The 22,619-nt window shown below is 55.1% G+C and overlaps 1 protein-coding gene across 12 annotated transcripts in view; it reads left to right on the forward strand.

The window, feature by feature from the left end:
* The window catches only part of LRRFIP1 (LRR binding FLII interacting protein 1), a 74,004-nt gene that overhangs the window by 9,477 nt on the left and 41,908 nt on the right, over nt 1-22,619 (forward strand). For 5 of the 12 annotated variants that reach the window (XM_025045443.1, XM_025045438.1, XM_015587846.2 and 2 more), the window contains exons 2-6: nt 5,263-5,349; nt 11,705-11,722; nt 15,056-15,103; nt 16,721-16,765; nt 17,327-17,377. In XM_025045443.1, coding sequence (XP_024901211.1) covers nt 5,263-5,349; nt 11,705-11,722; nt 15,056-15,103; nt 16,721-16,765; nt 17,327-17,377 — 249 coding nt within the window. Of the gene's footprint in view, nt 1-5,262; nt 5,350-11,704; nt 11,723-14,167; nt 14,198-15,055; nt 15,104-16,720; nt 16,766-17,326; nt 17,378-22,619 lie in introns of those variants that run through there. The other 7 variants (XM_025045439.1, XM_006909898.3, XM_006909897.3 and 4 more) reach the window with 3 other exon arrangements.

Raw genomic sequence — 22,619 nt, forward strand, 5'->3', positions numbered from 1 at the left:
TCGGTTTGGGGCGCCCTCATTTCCTTCCTCCCCCCTCGCCCCTCCCCCCCTCCTTCCTTGCTGTTTATTGTGAAAACTGTCAAACAACCCAAAGGCAGATGGGGTGACAGAAAGCAGAGGTCCCCACACTTGAGCCGTGCCTGCGGCCTCCCGGGGCGGTCGGGCATGTGAGGCCCAGGTGGCTGCAGGCTTTGCCTCCCAGGGCTCTGACTCAGCGGGTCTGGGTGGGGCCTCCCATCCTGTGCCGCTGACGGGTCCCCAGCCATGCCCCTGTTGCTGGGGGAGGATGCTGTGACAGCCCTGGGTTTAAAGAGCCCCGTGGCCCACCTTCAGCCCCAACCGCTGTCAGCTCACCAGAGGCACCGCCCACTCCCCGCCCACCCCCCAGGTTATTTTAAGGCAAATCGGAGCCAACTTATTTCATTCTTAAATATTTTAGGATGTATCTCAACAAAGGTGACGTTGGGCAGAGAAGGGAGGATTTGGGGCCCAGCTCTCTGCTTTTCTCGGAGGTCGGGGGAGCCAATGGCTTGCAGCCCCCCTCCCTGGCGGAGCCCGTAGGACGGGGGCAAAGCCACCGAGACCTCTGGAGGCCATTCCCACAGGCTCTTGGATAGGAGCTGCTGCCTGACGAGAGCCCGAGGTCACCGAGAAGGAGCTTGGTGCTGTCATCAGTAGAGTGTCCCTGAACTCGAGTGGGAAGGAGCTGTAGACCTCTAACAGCTGGTTGGGGCGTGGGAGGGTTTGTTTCTAAACTTTTTTTTTTTTTTTGGAGCCCAGGTAGTGTATACTTTGTATCCTAAATTCCCTAAGTCCACCTGCTTTCCTCCCCACCCCCGCCCCCACTGTGGTCATCTCCCTTGAGACTGGGGCTAGGGGGTGGCTATCATGCAGGCACACCCCCCAACTGCAGCTGCCCCCACCCCGGGCCTTCAAGGTGGGGCCACCGTGTGGGTGTATTCAGGTTCCAGCGAGCATCCTGGCACTGCATCCTGGCACTGCAAGCATCTGGGTGGAGGCTGCCTTGGGGGCACTTCTCCAAGGCCTTCTGGCTCCTGGACAGTGCAGGCCTCCTCGGGGCCTCGGACTCCTGATGCCTCCTGCAGGGGCCTCACCCCTTTGCAGGACTGGCAGCCCCGCCTACTCCCGTCCACACGGGGGCTGGGGGTAGCCTCCCCCCACTTCCTGCACCCTCTGCTGCCTGCCCCTGTTCCCCACGTCTCAGCTGGAGCCATGTCTGAATCAGAAGCCGACCTTGGTCCTGCGTTCCTCCACGGTGAAGTTCCAGGTGGAGCCGAGGGCTGGGCCTCTACCCTGGGCCCTTGGGACGTCCCACCTGCCACGTGCCCTTGTCGCACCGTCCCGAGCCCGGGTTTTCTGCTCTTTGCTCGTCGGAGTTTGGCATAGGGTTCATGTCCCCCAGGAAGTCTTCCCAACACCCAGAATTCTCCGAGCAGCCCCCACCGTGGCACTTGGCATTGTTCATGGTCACCAAGTGCTTCATCTGCAACCCTTGACACGGGGACCCAAACTGGACGTTCAAGTTCTTTCCTGGCTACCTCGGGCAGTGCTGTGATAAGGGTGAGGGTGGCCGGGCGGTGGCCTGGCCTGGTGGCGGCCAGTGAGTGCAGTGCCCGTGAGCTACATAGAAGCGAGCGCTTGGAAACTCTTAAACGCTCCGACGTGGCTGTGACCTGAAGCGTGAGAGTTCACGGTTTGCAGAAGTGTCGGGTAGTGATGGATTTGCCCTGCACCATGGCAGTGCTGGCCCGCCGGGCCCCAGAACGGTCGGGCCTCATGCGACGTGTGGGAGGGGACGACTTCACGTTTGCGTGTCACCGTGGCGGGCCACCGCTGTGTTGTATTTTTTGTTCATTTAACGAGTCAGTTATATCAAGTATCTCCCCTGGTGAGTTTGTAACAGTCACGTGAGTGATTTTCATCTCTCATGCTCTGTGTCGGGCTGTTCTGTGTTTTGGGCAAAGGCAGTGTTTTAGGGCGAGTCATTTTGTCAAAACTGTCGTTTTGCTGTGCAGACGTCTCAGGCTGGTGACAGGCTAATGCTCACGAAGCTGGCTGTGCGCGGGCTCCGTGCCGGGTTAAATGCTGACTGCCGTGTCCGTCTTTACTTAGCCGGAGGCCCAGAAGCGTGGTCGTCACCATCTCCCGTATCGTGAGTGCTTCGCTTCCCGTACCAGTTGCATGTGAATCCCGAGATGCAGGAGCCCCATGGGGCGGCGAGTCACAGGGTATCGAGTTGTACTGAATGACAAACTTATCTCCTTTCTAACTTCTAATCTGAGGGGAAGATGGACTAGTTGATCTGTCTTCAAGCATGGCTGGCTCAGGCTTTATTCTATAACTTGGTTTTGCTCACGTGGTTCCTTAATCAACCAAAGCCCATGTCTTTCAAATCAGGGGGTGGCCTCAGGGACAGGATGGACATTTTGGGCTGGACATGAGGACCAGAGGGGGGAGGCATGACAGGAGCCTTTTCCTGGGTGGCTGGGGTCTGATGGGACATTATTTTGCAGGCCTGCCTGTCCGGTGGGAGGCCCCTCAGGCGGCAGTGACCACATGCTCACATAGGTCATTTCTTCAGAGAACTTTGCCCCAGTCCCAGGCTGAGCTAGAGCAGAGTGGGTGGGGGCTGGGCAGGCGGGCCGGAAGGATGGGGGGGCGGGTGCTCAGAGTCCCCTCAGGTCGCAGAGACACCCGCACGGGCAGGCAGGTGTCTTCTCAGCCTCCCCTCCCCGTATCGGTCACCTGTCTCTGCTGCATAACGAATCCAGCAGCTTAAGACGACACGCGTCTGTCATCTCTGAGTTTCCGTGGGTCAGACCGGTCCTCTGCTCGGCCTCAGGGCTGCAGGCAAGGCGTCGGGGCTCTGCCCGCTTTCTAGACCTGGGACCCCCTCCCGAGCTCACATGGTGCTGGGCAGAGCTCACCTCCTCACTGCGGCAGGACTCAGGCCCCGTGTGCCGGCTGGCTATCAGCCGGGCCTGCGCTCGGCTCCGAGAGGCTGGCTGTGTGCCTGGTCATGCGGCCCCCTCACAGGCCAGCAGGAGGGTTCCTAGACTCGGTCTTAAAGGACTCATCTGATTAGGTCGGGCCCACCCAGTGAGAACTTTGCCCCAGTCCCAGGCTGAGCTAGAGCAGAGTGGGTGGGGGCTGGGCAGGCGGGCCGGAAGGATGGGGGGGCAGGTGCTCAGCGTCTCCTCAGGTCGCAGAGACACCCGCAGGGGCAGGCAGGCGTCTTGTCGGCCTCCCCTCCCCGTATCGGTTCCCTGTCTCTGCTGCATAACGAATCCAGCAGCTCAAGACGACACGCGTCTGTCATCTCCGAGTTTCCGTGGGTCAGGAGTCTGGACACAAGCGAGACAGGTCCTCTGCTCGGCCTCAGGGCTGCAGGCAAGGCGTCGGGGCTCTGCACGCTTTCTAGACCTGGGACCCCCTCCCGAGCTCACATGGCGCTGGGCAGAGCTCACCTCCTCACTGCGGCAGGACGCAGGCCCCGTGTGCCGGCTGGCTATCAGCCGGGCCTGCGCTCGGCTCCGAGAGGCTGGCTGTGTGCCTGGTCATGCGGCCCCCTCACAGGCCAGCAGGAGGGTTCCTAGACTCGGTCTTAAAGGACTCATCTGATTAGGTCGGGCCCACCCAGTGAGCTGTCATTTGGTTAATGGGAGTCAGCTGATGAAGGGCCTTCAGCATTTGTGCATTTGCCTTTGCCATGTAGTATCCCCCAGTGGCGACCCCTCCCTCCCATGCCCCACTGGCGGCCCCTTTTCTCTTCCTCATATTCTCACTCCTCACTCCCTCCTCCTCCCCCATGCCCGCCCTCCCCTCTTCCCATCACCCTCCAGCTTCCTCCCCGCCAGCTGATGGGCTGATGGGTGCGGCCGCCTGGTCTGCGCCGGTGTAGACTGAGCCAGCAGGCTGTCTGGGGAGGCGGCGGCCCTGGGCCTGAAGCCCGGCCTCTTCCTGGCTGGTTGGCGTCACCGATGTCAGTCTGAGGGACCGTCCCCTCCTCTCCTGCTTTGCCCCTCACACAATGTAACACGGTTTACAAATGGAAAATGGCCACAAGAAATCAAAGTTCTGGTGCAGGTGTGACTTTTGACACCCCCTGATTCAAAGGACGTGGCCTTGGGTTGATGAAGGCGCCAAATTATAGAATAAACCCCCTATGCAGACCCGGCCCCCAGCCTCTGACAGGTGATGGTGATCAGTTTTCAACTTAGGTTAGAACTTAGAAAGAAGGTTAATTTGTAATTTAATGCAAGTATGGGGTGGGGGAGGTGGACGTCCCTGACACCAGGACCCACTGTCCTGTCATGAGCCTGCAGTGTGGGGCGCCCAGCTGTCGGGGAGACGCAGCACAGCCAGGGACTCAGCCACCTCACCGCCTGCTGGCGTCTCTGATGGTCCCATTTTAGGGTTATCTAGGGAACAGTGAGACGTCTGAAAATGTGTCTGCAGAACTGGTGTAGCCCCAAAAGTGTTAAGTGGAAGGAACACCTGGGACCTGACACCCCTTGCTCCTCACCCCGCCCGCCGTTGTATCAGCTGGACTCGTGAACGAGCGTGTGGCTCGGGAAACGGGAAATGGCATCCAGGGCGGGTCTGACAGCGTCGTCTGGCCCGTTTTAAATGCTCTTGAGCAAAATGGGGCTGAGCAGTGACGACTGGACAGTTACATGGAGGCAGGTTTTTTTTCACGTGGCAGTTCTGACAGCTGGACTCATGCCCTCTGGTCCTCACTTTGGGAAGAGGTGGACTTCTGCCCCGGCAGGTGTCAAAGGCGGCCGAGGGCAGCAGGGTGCCCGCCCCGTGCCCTCGGACGCATCTGGGAGCCGGTCGCGGCCTCTGCTCCCTGCCCTGGAACGGGAGGGGCTGAGCAGTGACCTGCAGCCCTGCCCGGCCCTGCCGCCTGCGGGCTGTGTGACCTCGGGCAAGTCATTGCCCTCTGTGCCTTCGCTCCCCCGTGTAGACTGCGGGGTGATAGTGCACGTGGCTCAGTGCACACGAAGCCCTCGGGCAGGGCCACTGGCGTTCAGGGGAGGCCCCGGGAACGGCAGGGGTCGTCAACCCCGTCACCACTGCCGCTGCCACGCCTGACGACCCCTGCACCTCTGCGATGCGGTGCGTCCCCATGTCGTCACGAAGCTCGGAGCGAGGTTTGCTGTGAGCAGCATCCTGTCAGCCCCGCGCTCGACAGGAGCCGCCGGTCCATCTGCTAATGACATCTCCGGTCTGTTCCAGGCGGAGGCCAGGCTGGCGGCGAAGCGCGCGGCCCGTGCCGAGGCCCGCGACATCAGGATGAAGGAGCTGGAGCGGCAGCAGAAGGAGGTGAGGCGGGCGTCCCGGTGTCCGTTCCAGGCGCGGTGTCGGCTTGGCGTTGCCCCCGCTTGTGTCTCTGACCTTCGTTCAAGGTCAAGCCAGGGAGGGCGCGTGCCAGACGTGCCTGTCCCAGACTCCCGACCTGTGGGGTCGGGAGACGCGCCTCCCGCACGAGGCCAGCCCCGCGCCGGTGTTCCCAGCCCCTGGCCCCGAACTTCGGCGTCTGACTGCTGAGCTAGATTCTCCCTCTCCGAATTAGAACGGTGAACAGAGGATTATTTTTTTTAACGAACCAAACCGTTGGGTGTAAAAGCGTTTCCCCTGCAGTTTTTATGCCTTTTAACAGGCTTCACGAAGCCCGGAACCCACACATGAATCAGCGCCCTGGTTGACGTGGCCGGGGCGCCTGGCCCCTGGGAGGCGGGGTGCTGTGTTTACACACCTGTTAAGGGTGCTCGCTGCTTATTTTCGTAATCTTGAGCGGGAGGCGTGTCTCAGAAACAGCTTTAAGTGGCAGTTAGAGCTGTGGGTTTTTCCGTGACCTTGACGTCTGGCGAATGAGTCCCTCTCCACGGGACCCAGGTCTCCTGTGGGCCGCACCCAGCGAGGGCATCCACACCAGGCCCCACCGAAGGCTTTTCTCGTTCAGAAGATTTGAACTCACTTGGCTGGAGAGGCCGCCAGCCGCCTCCCCCGGGGCTGGCTGTGTGGTTGTGTTTGGGTCACGGAGCCACCGTGGAAAAGCTGGGCCAGTGTTTTAACACTTGTGAGAGTTCAGACAAAAATCTGGATTTCCAGTTTCTCTTTAAACCGTTGCGGACTGTACCCCATTCTTCCCGTCACCTTCCCTGTAGGGCGAGGGCCCAGCCACCAGCCCGGTCACTCACAGGCATTCTCTGCCTGCAGGGTTGGCCACTCCCTGTGGAAATGTGCAAACCTGGGGAGGGGGACTTGGGGGGAGGAACCCCTCCTCATGATTTGAAGATCACCAGAAACCCAAGCCGGGGCAGTCATACCACCGTCCCAGTGACGAGGGGGCAGGGCCACGAGGTGGCCGCCGTGGCTGTGGGGCCGGGTGGGCGGGCACGGCTCCTGGTATGCCACACGCCACTCCCACAGTCGCTGGGAGGTGACGGCACTTTCGGTGTGACTTGTCCTGTGTTTTTCCATGTGAACAGAGACGAAGCAAGCATTGGGAAGCAGGTCCCCGGTCCCCCTCACTGTGGGAGGCACAGACACAGTGTCAGCGAGCGCTGGGTTCTGTGACATTTTGCCTCCAGAGTTAAGGTGCTACTTTTTGTACTTTTTGTACTTTTTCTCTCTTCGTTTCCTGGAAGAAGCGCGGGTTTAGCATTTTCTCGGCGCCTTTCCCCCTAGAATTGCATTTATCATTGAAAAATGTTCATGTTGAGAATTTGGGCTTCGAAACTTCCTGAGGCCTGATGAGTAACAGGAAGCATCTCCACCCACCACCAATCATCTTGGTCAAGGGCGCGGACTGGAACCTCATCAATACCCGTCCGTAAACTTGGGGTACGAACCCGACAGGAGTGAATATTGAAGATCATTCAAAGGAGCATTTTCAAATGCAAGGACAAGTATTTAGGCTAGGACGTGGAGGGAAGGGACAGATCTTGTTTTGTAGACCTTTGTCCTGTGCCTATCCGAGACAATGTCACCTGCGCTTTAAGAGCCATCCAGACAGAAAGCAGCTTCTGCACAATCAGACTCCGGTATAAATCACTGTTCTCGAAGGCCACCTAAGAGAATAGTTCTTTTAGCCTAAACTCATTATTAATAATAGATATTTTAAGTGATAAGTTGTTTTTCCAGTCTGCCTGGCGTCAGTGTCTGTTTTGAATATTTCTGACCATTCAGTAGGTACTTGCAAGCCCACTGTGAACAGGGCACTGCAAGACCCCTCCCCTCGCTTTAGAAGCCAGAATGGCCGTGGAGCATTAGGGTGCTCACGCAGGGGGCGTTAGGGTGCTCACGCAGGGGGCGTTAGGGTGCTCACGCAGGGGGCTTTAGGGTGCTCACACAGGGGTGGTGGCCCTGTTTCTCAGGGTGCATGACCATCTGGGGAGGCAGCTGCCTCATTCTCCAGCACCAGGAGCCCCCCGCCCTCAGCGATGAGCAGCCGGTTCTAATCAGCTTCCCCTGGTCCTCAGCCGTCCCCAAGTGTTTTAATATTCGGGTCTCGAAAGAGTTGTTAGAAGAGTTTTCTCAAATTTTTGTCTCTCTGCCAGGTTTCGCCACAGCTGATTGAGTTTCAGCACCGAAACTCCCCTCCTCCCGTTTGTAATCTCCAGTGGCCGGTGGCTGTCCCCTTAGCTCTGCGGGAGCTGAACCAGCAGACTCGGGAAAGATGGCAGTGGGGGCCTGCCCTACGAGGGCCTGCCCTAGGGTTTCACAATGGTGTTAGTGACGGCTTATAACTTCCCTCCTTTAAGAGAAAGTTACTTTCACCGAGAATACACGTGTAAAGTCTCTACAAAGTCAAGACAAAATAAATGACGTAATACGTGCCTGTATATTTACGTTCCAAATTATATGTTTAGGTAAAACATATTCTGTCCTTAATTATGGACAGAATGGACTTAAATACACGCTTGATGATGTAAGCTGGTAATTGCAGAGTTCTTTGGCAAAAGTTCTTGATTTAGAAAATAAAGGTTGCGAGGGACGAGGCCACAGAACCACCTGTTTGAACAGCCTCCTCTAAGCAGTGAGCCCCGTTTCTCCCTCAGTCGGGGGTCTTCGTCTGTCTCGCTGGAACCCACGGCGTGGGCGTCGGCCTGCGTGTCAGTTACAGTATGCCCAGCAGCACAAGGACAGCTGCTGCCCGATGATGGGAACCTGTACGTCTTGGCCATCGCAGTTCGGTCGTGTAATATGGGGGTCGGACACCGGGATGAGACCTCGGGGCGTCTCTCCGTCCCTCGCGGCAGCCCCGCTGAGCCTACGGGGACCAAGGGCCCCGAGGAGGTAGCCCATTCAGGCTGCAGGGCAGCAGGTGGTGTCACTGAGCCCCTGGCTGAGAGTCTGCAGGGCCCAGCTCCTGCTCAGCGTGGCCCTGCTCAGCGTGGCCCGCCCTCGGGTGTGTGGCGCCTGCTGCGGATCGGAGGCTTTGCGTAGAAAATCTGACGAAAACCTGGGAAATCCGGTCACAAACGCCACCATCGCCTTTCACGGTCGTACACACAAATGTCGTTTGGTTAGTCGATGACGTTAGAATTTTGAAATTCTTTATTTTAATGGTATGCTTCGCTTTCATTGTAAAGTCACTGAAGTGGTTCACCGGGGTCAAAGGTCTTGCCGTGATTCAGGTTGCAGGGACTGTTGTCACACGCAGACCATTCGCCACCACCCGTGGGTCAGCATTGGGGGAGGACAGAGCAGAGCATGGCTTCGCCGTGAGGAAGCACCTTCTTAATCTGTCCTGTGTGCATCATTCGTCTGCCGGGGCACACGCCTCAGGGGCCACGAGTGATCCAGGTGTGCGGTGACAACCCGGTGTGTGCTCAGGAGGAAGCTGAGGGCCGAACTGGTTAGTGCAGCAGGTGGAAAAGCCAGAAGAGCCAGCAGCTGTCGTGGGAGGTGATGGGAGGTGACAGGGGAGGTGACATCACGGGGAGGTGGCAGCACAGGGAGCGGGGGTGACAGGTGGAGGTGGAGGCCCTGGCTTGTCCTCGGGTTTATAGTGACCCGGTGAGCCCAGGAGCAGTGCTGACTTACACAGATGACAGGTTCGCTGTCATTTACTTCGGGTCTTTGAAACATGAGAACGGTGTATTTAAAGTTTTTGTCTGCTTCTTCAAAAAGGGGGTTCGAAAGGTTTTAAATCAAACAGAAGTGTCCTTTATTACTGGTCCAAGGGGACCGGGGTGGGGCAGAGAGCATGGCAGGGACATCCTGGAGCCTCTGACCTGTGGCAGCGCTGGGCCTGGGTACTGTCACTTACAGTCTGGGAGTGGGGTTTCCCAGTGTTATTACAGGTGGGAAGGTCAGACCTCAGAGCGACACACAGCCTTACCCACACCTGAGGACAGGGCCGAGCCGAGATTTAAACCTAGATCTGAAAAGCTGCAGAACTTGTGGTCTGCCTCGTACACCTCTACCTCAAAACCAAATGTGTACACAACGGTGAACACGAAGAAACAGGGGCGAGGTCCGGATGTCCGCCCGGGACAGCGGCGGGCGGGGAGCGTGCCCGGCTCTCGGCAGCAGAGGACCGGGAATGGAAGGAGCCGGATGACCCCGGATGACCCCAGCCGTTTCGCAGGCGGAAGCCAACCTTGAAAAACAGGTTTCTCCCCTGCGGGCTAAGCTCGAGGCGCGGGATCGACACAAAAGAGGCACTTTTGTCAGCCGGACTCAGAGAGAAGGCAGAAGCAGCAGCTGCTCATCCACCTGAGTTCACAGGTGGAAGCCAACCTTGAAAAACAGGTTTTTCCCCTGGGGGCTAAGCTCGAGGCGCAGGATCGACACAAAGGAGGCAGTTTTGTCAGCCGGACTCAGAGCAGCTGAGAGAAGGCGGAAGCAGCAGCTGCTCATCCACCTGCTGTTTGACCCGAGTCGGGGGCCGGGGGAGTGTGTGCGCGTGTGCGCGTGTGTGCGTGTGTGTGCGTGTACGCCCGTGTGTATGTGCCCGTATGCATGCGCCCGTGTGCACCCGTGTCTGCATCCGGAGGCAGGAGTGAGACAGGCTGCTCTTTGACCCGAGTCGGAGGGTGGGGGAGTGTGTGCGCGTGTGCGCCCGTGTGCATGTGCCCGTGTGCGCCCGTGTGCGCGAGCGTCTGTGTCTGCATCCGGAGGCAGGAGTGAGACAGGCTGCCGTGGCCGAAGCCTCGGGTTTGGGGGCCGGGCTCCAGGACGGGGGGTGCTCAGACAGCGCACTCGGCCTCCGCCGGGCCCCGCATCGCTGGCCCTGCTGGAACCGGCTACACTGCCCGGCTCGAGGGCCTGCAGTCCGGTAGCGGGGGGCACTGGCGTTTTCACTGAGCACAAAGCGGAAAGGAGTGTGCTTTGGACGCCCAGCGTTGACCTAGGAAGCCTGATACTTAGGTGTGAAGGTTGAGAAACGGGCCTGCACCTCCTCTGGGGGCGAGCCGCCCACCTCCCCTCGGCTGCTTCCGAGCAGGGCCGGGGTTTCTGAGGAGGTCAGGCCCACCGAGGGTGGACAGCGCCTGGGATGAGCAGTGACCGTCCCTGGGGGCTCAAGCGACCAGGAAGCTGGTGACACCGTTCGGGGGTTTTCACAGGTGGGTTGTGGTTGAAGCCACACTCGTGCCTGGGGCCCTGCAAGGGGACACGGAGAGTACCCAGAGAGGACAGGGGAACAGGGCGGTGTCTGAGGAGGGCGCCTCGTCCCCCAGCCCCTCAGACCCTGACGACGGGGCCCGTGGGCACGCTGCCAGCTAATCCCTGGCAGCCCACGCTTCTTGTCACCGGCGCAGATGGCGAGAACCGACTGTGTGCTTCATGGGCCGTTTAAACGGGTTGTACGGATCCATCCAGGGAGAAGGGTAGGAATTCTTTGGGAAATTCAAACGAACGTTTTACTTCGTCCGAGACCCTACGCTGATGGGACGAATGCCAAGCCAGGTGGCGGGACGATCAGGGCACACGCAGCCGCGGTGTCGAGTACGTGCACCCGCGCCCACCGGGCCAGACCAGGGACGCCACGTTCCCGATGTGACGGCGCTGGCCGTGCCTGGAACAGCGCCTGACTCAGCAAGTGCTTAGACAAGTGAATGAACGAGTGAGCAGATGAACGAGGCGGCCGTCTCAGCCTCACCTCCCGATTCCTGCAAACGTCGGGGACCTCTCCGAGGCAAACTGATGTGTCACAAGCTCTTTAAAAATGCGTTTCAGTCACGTTCTCGTGACCACGCCGTTCGGCTGGAACGCTCCTGGGTTTGTCTCTGCAGGAGACGGAGCGCGAAAGCGTCTTTCTTCACTGTGTGTGAAGCCGACTTTCCAATTAAGTTTCTGTTCTTTTCTGTTACACTTTTTGTCAGTGTGAGAAGAAATTCTGAATCGAAGATGAACTACTTTCCCCCATGTATGGTGACAGGTCATACAGTTTCTGCCTTCGCGTGGCAGCAGGATCCCCGCAGAGACGCGGGCGCTGAGCCCGTGCCGCTCCCAGGGAGCTAGGAGACAATGGCAGATAAGGGGCACGACGACTGATGCTTTCGACGAGGTTTTAAAAGTTTCTCCATTCGTAGTTCGCCGGTTCGCAGCCTGTCGTTCAGTGCGGCGTTCGCTCCTGTCCAGGTACGTGCAGAACCTTCCTCCCTCCTGTCTCTGCTTCTTTAATTGGATGTTCTATTTCTTTTCCTTCTGTCCTTCTCTGCAGATCTATCAGGTTCAAAAGGTAGGCTCTTCCTTCTTCGTTTCCTTATTTGCATGGACTATTCTTTTCCTCGCAAGCGCCTGGTCACCTTTCAGAAATAACGCCTGTCACTGAAAAGACGTAGACGTCCTTCCTGCCGCTTCTGTGGTCGTGTCTGCGAATCGATGTGAACGTAAACGCTGATTTCAGTCCCCAGTTCAACCTCCACCTGAAGCCACTGTCCCTCAGACACACTTCTGTATTCCGAATGCTTTTATCTCCGTTTTTCTCAAGAAATTAGAAAATTGTTTCTTTGAGAAAAAAAAAACAAATTCGAAGACAAAATGAAATCATGTTTCAAAATTTTGGAAACCTTTCAAAATCAGATGTTGAAAGGAAAGATGATTTCTCCGTATAATTTGGTTGGAAAACTTAAAAAATACCAAAGCAAATTAGCGCACATTAAGAGATTATTACATGCTATTAAAAAAAAAACGATGACAGAACAGTAAAATCCAATAACTTAAAATAAACCTGCCCTCCCTCCCTACCATTCAGGGTGCTAACGTGCTTCTCTGTTTCCTAGCGTTTTGTAGAAGCAGTTGAGGTTCAGAAATCCACATACTGAGCAGGCCAGACACAGAAAATGAGGAGGACAACGCTCAGTGACTCTGATGCAGCAGAGTGAGCGGATCTCTGAGAGTTTATAAGATGCGCACAGTGCCTCTCGCCCGGAAATGGCTTGAGTTTGTTACTCGTGACAAACTCAAGCCATAGTTTCTGTCATAGTTTCTTTTTATACATTTATATAGTTTCAAGAAAAAGAATTTAAAATTTTGTTGTAATTTATTTAGTTTCTCGATAGAAACCACAACTATGGTTTGTTTGTTTGTTTGTTTGTTTGTTTGTTTGTTTTCAGAGCAGCTAAGACCATCAAAACAAGTTAACTTAATTTCAGAGGTTAGACCATGCAGGCCCTTTAAACACACTACCAGTAAATTTAAAATTCTCTCCCTGAACGCCTTCATTAGCTACAGTCCTAAACTACCTTCCCTTCCCACCCCCTGCATCTGCATAACTACTATCCTGAAAAGTATAAAGAAATCAGTTAATACACAATGCAACTTACAGACGATGTATTACTGAATCGCACACTTTGAGACCTATCTTATTAACCAGTGTCACCCCAGTAAATTTAATTTTAAAAAAAGAACTCAGTTAAGGAGGCGCCGGAATTTCTTAGTACTTTCTTAATTTTTGTAGGAGCCAAGTATTGAAATGCACGTCGAAGCTAGAGCCAGGTCGGCCTTACAGAGCCTCCGCGAGGATTTGACAGGTGAAAGGCAAGGCTGGCAAAGCTAGGAACCCTCTCCGTGACTGGCAGAGCAGGATATAATCGTCAGATAAGAGACTCTCTCTGGCCATTTCCACTTTGATTCATTCATTTCTTGCTACGGCACTGTTATTTTTAGTAACTTACCAAGGACACACGGTTGGAACTTTGTCAGAATGGTAATTTGTATACAAAGTAAAACTCGTCCTCAGGGAAAAAGCAGATACACATCTTCCTGTTAAAGATGGGTCCCAGGTCCCGGAAGCCTTTCTTTGTCACTGAGATTTGTGACAAGGAATGGGAGGCGGCAAGCCTTCTCTCCCAGCCCGTTTGGTGGTTTTGCTTGATGAGTTCTCATCTACTGAATCAAAGTTATTTCTGAAAGTCAAGCACCTTTTGCATTAGTCTGGCTCTCGCTTTCCCCCGCATGGCTCACCGGCTAATCCTAGTAGTTTACATTTGAAATATTGTGTGCTTTCTGGAGTTTGCTGTGCCCGCCTGCGAGCTAACCTCAGAACCGCTAGTTATCTGCACTTACTGTTTGTTAGGATGATCTCCCTCCACGGAGTGACGTGGAAATGTAGCTAGGGTTGCAGCAGCTAAGGCCCCCCGTGAACCAGACGGAAGATTTTTGAATACTGGTTCTTATTTGTATCACGGAAGAGGCAGTGTGTGACACTCGGCATGAGTATACAATTGGCAAAAAGGAGAACGTGGAAATACAAAAACCGATAATAGAGGCTTCTTTTGGAATTAAATTTTTTTGTGTGTGATGAGTTAAAGGAGAGTTGATGGCATCAAATTTTGCATATCTGGTATTTGACAGTGAGGGCGGGGATAGCATCAATTGAATGCAAAATAGCTTTAAGCTGTTGCATTTCACTCCAATTGATATTAAAACAGGACCGGGAAGTATTTATTTCCCTTCTCCATTTATATTCTAAGGAAAGTAACTTACAGAAAAAGATTTGGCTCATATACTTTCGATACCACAGTGCTGCATTGGTTGCGTTTTCAAAGCCTTGTTAAATTCTCCCTTCCAACCTTTTTTCTTCCGCTCACATCCATCATCATCCCTCAGAGGAAGGGGCGAGGCCATCAGAGAGCATAGATTTTAAATCTGGGCACCCTTCAAATTCAACGGAGACCACGCCAAGCATGGCAGCAGCATGCTTTCGCTCATGGTAAAGCGGTTTCAAAACTCGCCTTGTCCTTCTAGCATCTAAGGTTTTCCCTCCGATGATGAGGTTTTGCTGTCTAAGGAGGAGGATCCCGTCTGTGTTAGGGAATGGGGAGGTTTGGTTGGTTGCTCCTTGGGAAAGTGAAGAGCGAAGTAAAAACTCCGTTAGTTATTTGAGCTACGCCTGGTTCCCACCTGGCTTGGTAATTCCCATTTAGCGACAGGTCATAGCCACTGGGAATCTGCTTTCCTAATTCCGAATGGGACCGTTGTGACCTAGACGAGCCAGGTGGAAACGTGGAGGCGTGAGCCAAAGCAAATGCAGAACGTAACACGCAAGCATAATGTTGTCCCTGGCAGGGGCCTCTCCTGTAGGACAGGGGCTGTGCAGACTCCAGAGTCAGCCAAGTCTCCCGGACCTGAATTTAGCGTGGATAGCGGGGAGCGGGAGCGAGGGCACCAGAAGCCCGGGGGCGATCGCGGCTGCTCCCCGCTCTTCTAGGTCCTCGGTTCCTTTCGTAGAGACGCTGGAACAGCTTCCGGCCCCCGTCTGTCCCCACGGCGCCTGCTCCCGGGGCTGCAGACGCCGCTGGGCTCAGTGAACTTCCTGGTCTCCGCGGGGGCTACCCCTCCGGGCGCGCCTTGTCCCCCGCTGCCTGGGCTTGCCGGGGAGGGTCTGTCCCCAGGAGGGTCTGCTTGGTGGCGCTGCCTCTGCAGAGCCCGGAACGTTGCTCCTGCTTTGTCTTGGCGTGTCACCCGCACCGTGTGGCTTGGGCAGCACCTCGGAAACGCACGTCGGGACAGTTCCTTGTGCACCTACCGTCTCACTTCTTGCCTCATTTTCTTTCCCTTCTGTCTCTAGAAATATTACGGGCTGGATACAAAATGGGGTGACATCGAGCGATGGATGGTAGGCCTCGAATACGATTTTAAGAAACTTACATGGTTTATAATTTGATTCATACACAGCTTAATGACATAGGCAGATTCCTGTTTTCACCGTAATTGAATCCCGAGAGGTTCCTTCCGGGGACTTCCGCTCCTGGCCTGGCCGTCCGCATCCCGTCTGACGCCCGCTCCTAGTGGCCCTGGCCGGGCGTCGGGCCGGGTCTGCTCAGTGGCCGCTGACTGCTGTAGTCTCCAGGCCGGCAGTTTGTGGAGGTCTCTGACCTCCTGGGGCACGGGGCTGTCCACTAGGGACAGTCAGGCCGGGCCTGTGTCCCCAGCGTGAGAACTTCCTGTTACCAGCCTGTCTTGTCAGGATCTGCTTGGAGCCCAGAGGTCCCATTAGACTGCATTTCCCTCATTCACAATTGCAGGCGGCTGGCCGGTCACCCTCATTCCGACCTTTATCCACCTTTGCCGTTGGGTCCCCGCCCCCCGCCCCAGCCACACCATTCACCGTGCCCGCTGAAACCACGTTCTTTGGTGAGGGAATTCTGTTACCTGCTCAGCGTTTCCTGCAACAGCTCCTCTGTCTTCCTAAGTCACCTGAGAGCTGGCTCGCCCCCGATGACACACCATCCTTATGACCCTCCCGGGAAGAGACGGTGACCCATGGCGGGGGGCTCTAGACGGGGGAGCATCCTGCTCACTGTCCACGGTCCCACCAGAACGTGGCTTCCCTCCCCGTCTCATTAACTCATGCACCTGGGTGCGCTCAGCCTCTGCCTGCCCTTGTCACCTGAGTGCTCCACCTCCTCCCATCCTTGTCACATTGTCACCTACCTCCCGGACAGCATCACATGCCATTAGCACTTGAAAACCCGGCCAGTATGGGAATGTCCTGTTAAATGCCCCTCATACGGGAAATAATCTAAGGACATGTGAATTTACCCCCTAGCATCTTTGCTCCCTGCGTACGATGTAAAAGTGATTGTTCTGGAAGCAGCACATCCTCCATCTAAACAGCGATCACCTTCAGCCTTTACTCGGTGTGAGCCGCACTGTAGGCTTGTGTGGCACAGGCAAATGCACGTTTATCAAGTCTTAAGACAGTTAAAAGGCGCGTTTTCCGTGCCACTGAGAAACTGTGTGAGGAGCCGATGACGTGGTGCACCTCACCCTCAGAGACGCCCCAGTGAGCGCACCCGTGTGCCCCCAGAGATGCCCCAGTGAGCGCACCCGTGTACCCCCAGAACGCAGCGGACAGGGCGACGTCCCTCCTGGCTCTGTCATCAAGCTGATTTATCTTCCGATTTCTGCAGAGAAGAGGGTAAGAAAAAAAATCGGATGTAAACAGACCAGACCGTAGAGGTTAGAAAAAAAAACGAAGACTCAGCTTCTCCCCCAACACACTCGTTTTTAAAGCCAGAATGACAAACGCCAGTTATCTGTGTGCTTGAACGCCCCCTACCCCCGTGGGAGAAAACGTGTCTCCCCAGCAGTCTAATCGGAGCCTTTAAGCAGAGGCAGAGAAAGTATTCGACATTAGTGCCAGGAACGGGGTGTCGTGACACCGTTGACCACCTGAGGCTTCTCCCGCGTCTCTAACCTTGTCCTGCTGTTTCCTCTTTCGCTTTGGTAGGAAGACAGTGAGCGGTACTCGCGCGGACCCCGGAGAAACACGTCGGTCAGTACCGCTGCCCCGCGCGGGCTGGGGCTGGTTTGCATGCGTGGCGCTGGAGGTCTGGGGGCGCTGCACACACACCCATTCAGCTGTCTGTGTCTGAACGGCGTTTATTAAAGGCAGTAACTGAAATGGGTGCGATTACCTAAATAAAGACGAAGTCAGCTTTTAGCCTTTTGCCCTAACTTTGGTGAGGGGAGAGCGTTTGAGAAGTTTCTGAATATCGATAGATTCCTGACCGTTTCAGCGCTTGTTTTCATCGGGCATCTGTGAATACTTCGCAGAGTCACGTGCGTGGAGGCTGCGTATCTGCAGGCGGCCAGCGAAGTAAATCACAGCATTTCAACGACGTTAAAGCCGCGTTTTCCGGGGACAGCCCTCCGTAAACGGAGGCGCGAGCAGCCCGCGGCGGCGGGTCCTCGGCTGGGGCCTCCGGGACTTTCGGACGCCCCGACCGGCCCACCGCCACGGGCTTGGGTCAGCCGCGTCCCGCCGGGAGCTGGGCATCGGCTTCTTTGCATGTGTCCCGTGTCACTTCATGCTTCTTTCATTCTCTCTCACTAGGCCTCTGATGAAGATGAGCGCGCTTCCGTGGGCAGCCGTGGAAGTCTGAGGGTCAGTACCCTGGCGACCGAGTCCGCGAGGGCCGGCGCCCGGCGGGAGCTGGCCGCCCGGCGTCCCTGCTCCCACACGCCTTCCCCATTGTCCCGTGAGGCTTGTGGTCGGCATCTCCCCGGTGCTTGTTTAAGACCCCGTCAGACGGTGGGACAGCTGCTCGCTGACGTGGCAAGATCGTGCACGGGGGTGGGCGCCCCCGCCTGTCTCTCCTGAGTGGGGGTCTTGGTGGTTTTACGTATTTGTCCACGTCACTAACTGCCACATCAAGTTGTCTCGGGGTGCTGGTGGGGTGAGGGGGAGTGTGAAGGCACCGTCTGTCGATCATAGCTTGTTTGCATACACGGGCACCTATCTAATTAGAACCTCGGGTGAAGTAACTTAAAGTAGTTATTATTCGGGGATGTTTCGAGAGCTGCACTTGGCTACCTGGTGGCCAGTTGGAACAGATCAGACCCACCAGGCCCTTGTCTGCCCACCTTCAGGAAATAAATGTTCCTTGCTTCGACTTGGTGACAACGCTACATCACTGTCGGCTGAATGGCCAAGAAACACAAATACATGTTTTTCTTTAATTTCATAATTATACGTGAAAAAATTGCGTGCTTTGGGAAGTAGAGAAAGTGTGTTTTCAGGCCAGTAAATTCACCTGAGCATGCCAGTCTACCATGGGGCTAAAACCGCATCTCGCTGCTGGTGATCATCAGTTCTCGATGCAGCCACCACGTTTTCCTTAAGGACCATGTAGAGTGGCAGGCTCGTTTTTAATCATCATAATGATTCAATCATAACCACTCCTAGACTTCTCGGGTAGGCACTAAATGTGCGCTTAACTTGGCCGTTATAACAACCAACTGTGAAGGCGATCAGTCGTGCTGTGGGGACACTGTCGTCACACCCTTGTACCACAGAGATTTTGCCAGAAAGTTCCAGCTCAAATGCGAAGTCAGTTAGAGAGACTCCTCGCTATTTGACACTTGCTCCTTAGCCCCACAGTCGTCACCTCCTCTCAGAGTCCCACGAGGAGCAGTAGGGTTTGTGTGACCACAACGTGAGCCGGAAACTCAGTTTGAGCATCAGCGGACGAGGCACAGGAATCTCGGCCGTGGTGCAGGCTCGGGAGAGGGTTGAGCACCGAGCGAAGGGGGTACCATTCCCAGGAGGAGGGGAGTGAGCAAGGGAGCGTAGGGCTAAGGACGGACGGACCAGTGGCCTTCGCACCGTGGCTGACCAGGGATCGTTCAGGGGGCGTGATGAGAGCAAAACCTGGTTATTACGGGGCCGAGAGAATAGGATAGAAATTGGGGACAGAACCCACATCTCTCTATCAAAACACCGTTTTCAGATCTATGATCCTCCCCAAATCGTATGCAAGAGTTTACACTTGCGTTTCTCCGGGAAAAGAATTCGTCACTTTCTTAAGATTCTCAGAGGGCTTTCTGACCCCAGAGACTTCAGAGCTGTTGCACTGTTAGTGAGTGGTCATGGGCTTATAGCATTCATTTTATTTTCAATGGTTTTAACCGGAAATGAGTTAAATTTCTTCGCTGGACACCGTTCTTTGCCAAGATATGGAGCACATTGGTTTTCAAATATTAAATGTTACAGAGGGTTCCACGGCTGGGATGCCAAATAAGAGCTCGGGGAGGAAGAGGGAGTCCGCGGTGGGGGGTTTCGGGGTCAGCCCCGCGGTTTGCTGCTGCCCTGGTCTCTCCCGGGATGGCCTTGACCTGAAGAACAGCCGTACAGTTCGCAGACCTCAAGGACCTGGACCCTGGACGTGAGAGTCCAACCTCGTTGCTGTAGGTGCAGACAAATCCAGAGCTGCTCAGAGGGCTGCTGGGGGCCACTGTTCTTTGTGACAACATTGGTCCCCACCCCCTCAGGGGCCCGAAGCTCCAATCGGTGGGCAGGGCGAGGGGACCCGGCAGCCCAGCCGAGAGGAGTCTCCTGTGAAGGGCCCGTTTGTGCTGTTTTTAATATTCTGAAATTTCTAGTTTGTGGAGTTCCGAGAAAGGTTAATACTTTTTATTTCTCGCCTTTCTGGAAACACAGGCCTCCATCATTCACGTGAGTGATGGTACAGTCCTCAAGAAACGGGGGAAATTTTACTTTCTTCCCGTGTATTCTCAGAAAATCTAGACCGTGGGTATCAGAAGTTTTTCCTCTTTCTTTCTGAAGACTCGAGAGCGATGCAGTAGTTCACCTTTTGCCTGACATAAACAGAGTGTGTTTCGTAGAGGAGGAAAGAAACTTTCTCAAGCTGCTTTGGAGTCTAGGAACCGTAGCAACAGTTGCCATGGAAGTTTTATTTAATGCTGCGGGATCTCACGGCAGCTCCCACTCTACTGTGTTTCCTCTTGCAAAGGCGCAGATCCTAGAAGTCAGGCCAGAAATGAAATTCGTCAGCGTTTCCGGCATCACCTGTTTTCTGTTTTTGTCGTGTTTTTAACTCTTTCTCGGCAATGGTCACCTGTTTTCTGTTTTTGTCGTGTTTTTGTCGTGTTTTTAACTCTTTCTCGGCAATGCTCTTTTCTGTCGTTTTCTCTTCCCGATTTCTCTGCCAGTCGCAGCCGGACCTGGAGACGGGGGGCCCCTGCGCCTGGGTGAGACGGCTGGCCAGCCTTGCAGTGTGTCCCTAATGGTGTCGTGTGACAGCTGATAACCAGCGGTGTTGCCACTAATCTCATGGGTGTTTGTCTAAAAAGCCAAATGCATCTCTTGTGCTAATTGACGCGCAGGCCACACACCGGTCTTTACCTGGGGACCGAGGGCCGGGGGGCGGTGCAGCCCCGGAGTGAGAGGTCCCCCCCGCCAGAGCCTCCCGGCCGGCCCCAGAACCCGGGCTTGCACGCACGCGCTCTGAGCACCGGCTGTGCCGTGCGCCGTGTCCCCGGCTTTGCACCCGTGGTGGAGAAGGACAGTGTCTTGCGTTCAGGGGATTCAGCTCAGATCGAGAATTCCCCAAGTCTGCATTTTCTCTAAGAGACGAGATTTAAAGTCACTTTATCTAATAGAAAACCCGTGATTTTCTAATCTCTGTCCATTCGAATTAAACATGCGACCTGGTTCTTTAGCCGGAAAGTGCCCTTTGAGGGGGACCCCAGTTCCGGCGACGCTCCGAAGGCCTCGGCTGTGGATTCGGGGTCTCCGGGAGAGCCCGTGTGCCTGTGCTCTGCGCAGCCTGTGCCCGGGGGCTGCACTAGAGAGAAGAAAACGTCGTCGCGCGGACGGAGCCCGCTCAGCATCAGGGCGGTTCCTACTGTGGCCGTGACGGCAGGTCGCGCGCGTCCCCACTCCACGAACTGTCCTGAGAGCGTTTTTGCTTTACTCACTCCTTCCAGCAGTTTCAAACTTACATAGCCAAGTCCTGTTTTAAAATGCGTTTTCACCTTTAAGGTGATAAGTCCATCTGCCTGGCACCCTTGTCCCCGGAGCCTGCTGGTGGGGTGCTGTCCCCCACCTAGCAGGCAGGAGACCTGGAGCGGCCGAGGCTGGGCCCGCCCCGCCTGGGTCCAGCCCAGTGTCGCTTCAGCCACGGGAGGAGGCGGCTGCTGCAGATGGGGGCCACGTGGTCACTCACGCAGGAAGTGCCCTCTGCCGTGCCCGGCACCGCCTCGGTGACGGTGCCGGTGCCGACGAGGACATTCCGGTGGCGCTGTTGCCCCAGCAGCTCCTCCGTTCTGCGTTGTTAGATGCACCAGCGACGCATTTTTAGACTTCTAGCCTTTTCATGCTAAACTCACAGAGAATTCTGTTTAAGGGCCAGTCCCGGCGGAATGGAAGAATATCTGTGCGGACTTTATTTCTATTTTCAGTTTTCATCCTCTTTTTTAAAACTAAATGCGGGGAGGGGTCGGGTCGTGTGCTTAAGAGTTTCGCTCTTGCTTTCATTTTGTCCGCGTCACCGATGGCCTTGAAGGTGAGCTGTCTTTTGACTTAACAGAAAAATCCTCTCCCACGATGAATCAGAAACGCTAACAGTTGGCTTTTGCATGGTGACGGGTGAAGGCCGTCGATGCTCGGCCGGCAATGCATGGTGGTCGGTAGCATTCTCGCTGGGCACGAGTCCCCAAAGCACAAGTCCGGGGCCTCGACAGGCTGTTCGTTCTTGCTTCTTCCTTATTCTCTTTCAGAAAATGCAAATTCATGAATGTCCCCTTCATTCTGTTTTCACATACGGCAGAGCTTCTCCACGTTCCTGTATGTCACATTCACCTGAGGAACTTATTAAAATGCATATTCCTTGGCCCCTAGGGAGCTTGTTAAAATGCATGTCCCTGGGCCTCCAGGTGTTCTGATTCTTTAGGCCGAGCCCACGACCCTAAGGAGTGTGGCAGGTGTCCAAGGGTGGCAGGTGACCAAGGGGGGCCGGTCTTCCCAGTAAGGAGCGCTGAAACCACACTCTGTAGAGCAAAGCTGGTCAAACATCAGAGACCCGGCCCAAGGCAAAGTTGCTGTTTTGTCTGTGGCCTTTTATTCTATTATTCCAGTTAATTTTCAGCACCCCCCCCCCAACTCTACTGTGCCGCAGGAAGCGGCCCCACCCATCTAAATGCAAGAGGCGGAAGTTGGTGGCTTCTCTAAGGAAGTCAGAGCTTCTTCACCACAGATGCTGTTGAGATCCTGTAGGTTGGGGAACACGGTCCAGGAATGTATTTCCCACGGGAGAGTTCCATTCCCGCAGAAGAGGGGTGCCGTTCCCCAAGGCCTTCCACGTACGAGTTGTTCCTGAGTTTTCGTGGCAGGCCAGGAGAGAAATGGTGACAGATGGCAGGTGTTCCCTCTCCCAGCCTGTACCCACCCTCTGCTCCATGCCGCCCGCCAGGCTGGAGAATGAGTCCAAGTAGACGGGTCCAAGGCGGGCTGTGCTCGATAAGCTGCCGTGGGAATCGGAGGGTTCATGTTGTGAAACTTACATTTATATATGTGAAATTTGTATTTCGCAATCCGGAGGGATTGTGAAATTATGACACATCTTTATTCCTCATTTATTAGTAAAGTAAAAGTCATCTAATGTTGACTGATGTTAGCCTTATTATATTTTTTCCAGAAACTAGTTTTCAAACAGATATCGAGAGACTATAGCTGAGTGTGAAATATACAAACAGGTCCTTAACAGGTGTTTCCATGTCAAATCTTGTCAATCAAGAATTCCTGTCGGTCTCCAGAGGTTTTCTGGCTGTTAAGTTTGTTTCAGAAATGTTTTAATGTCCCTTGTCGAGTTTTGAAATTGAATGCC

This window comes from Pteropus alecto, unplaced genomic scaffold, assembly GCF_000325575.1.
Source record: "Pteropus alecto unplaced genomic scaffold, ASM32557v1 scaffold143, whole genome shotgun sequence".
NCBI lineage: Eukaryota > Metazoa > Chordata > Mammalia > Chiroptera > Pteropodidae > Pteropus > Pteropus alecto.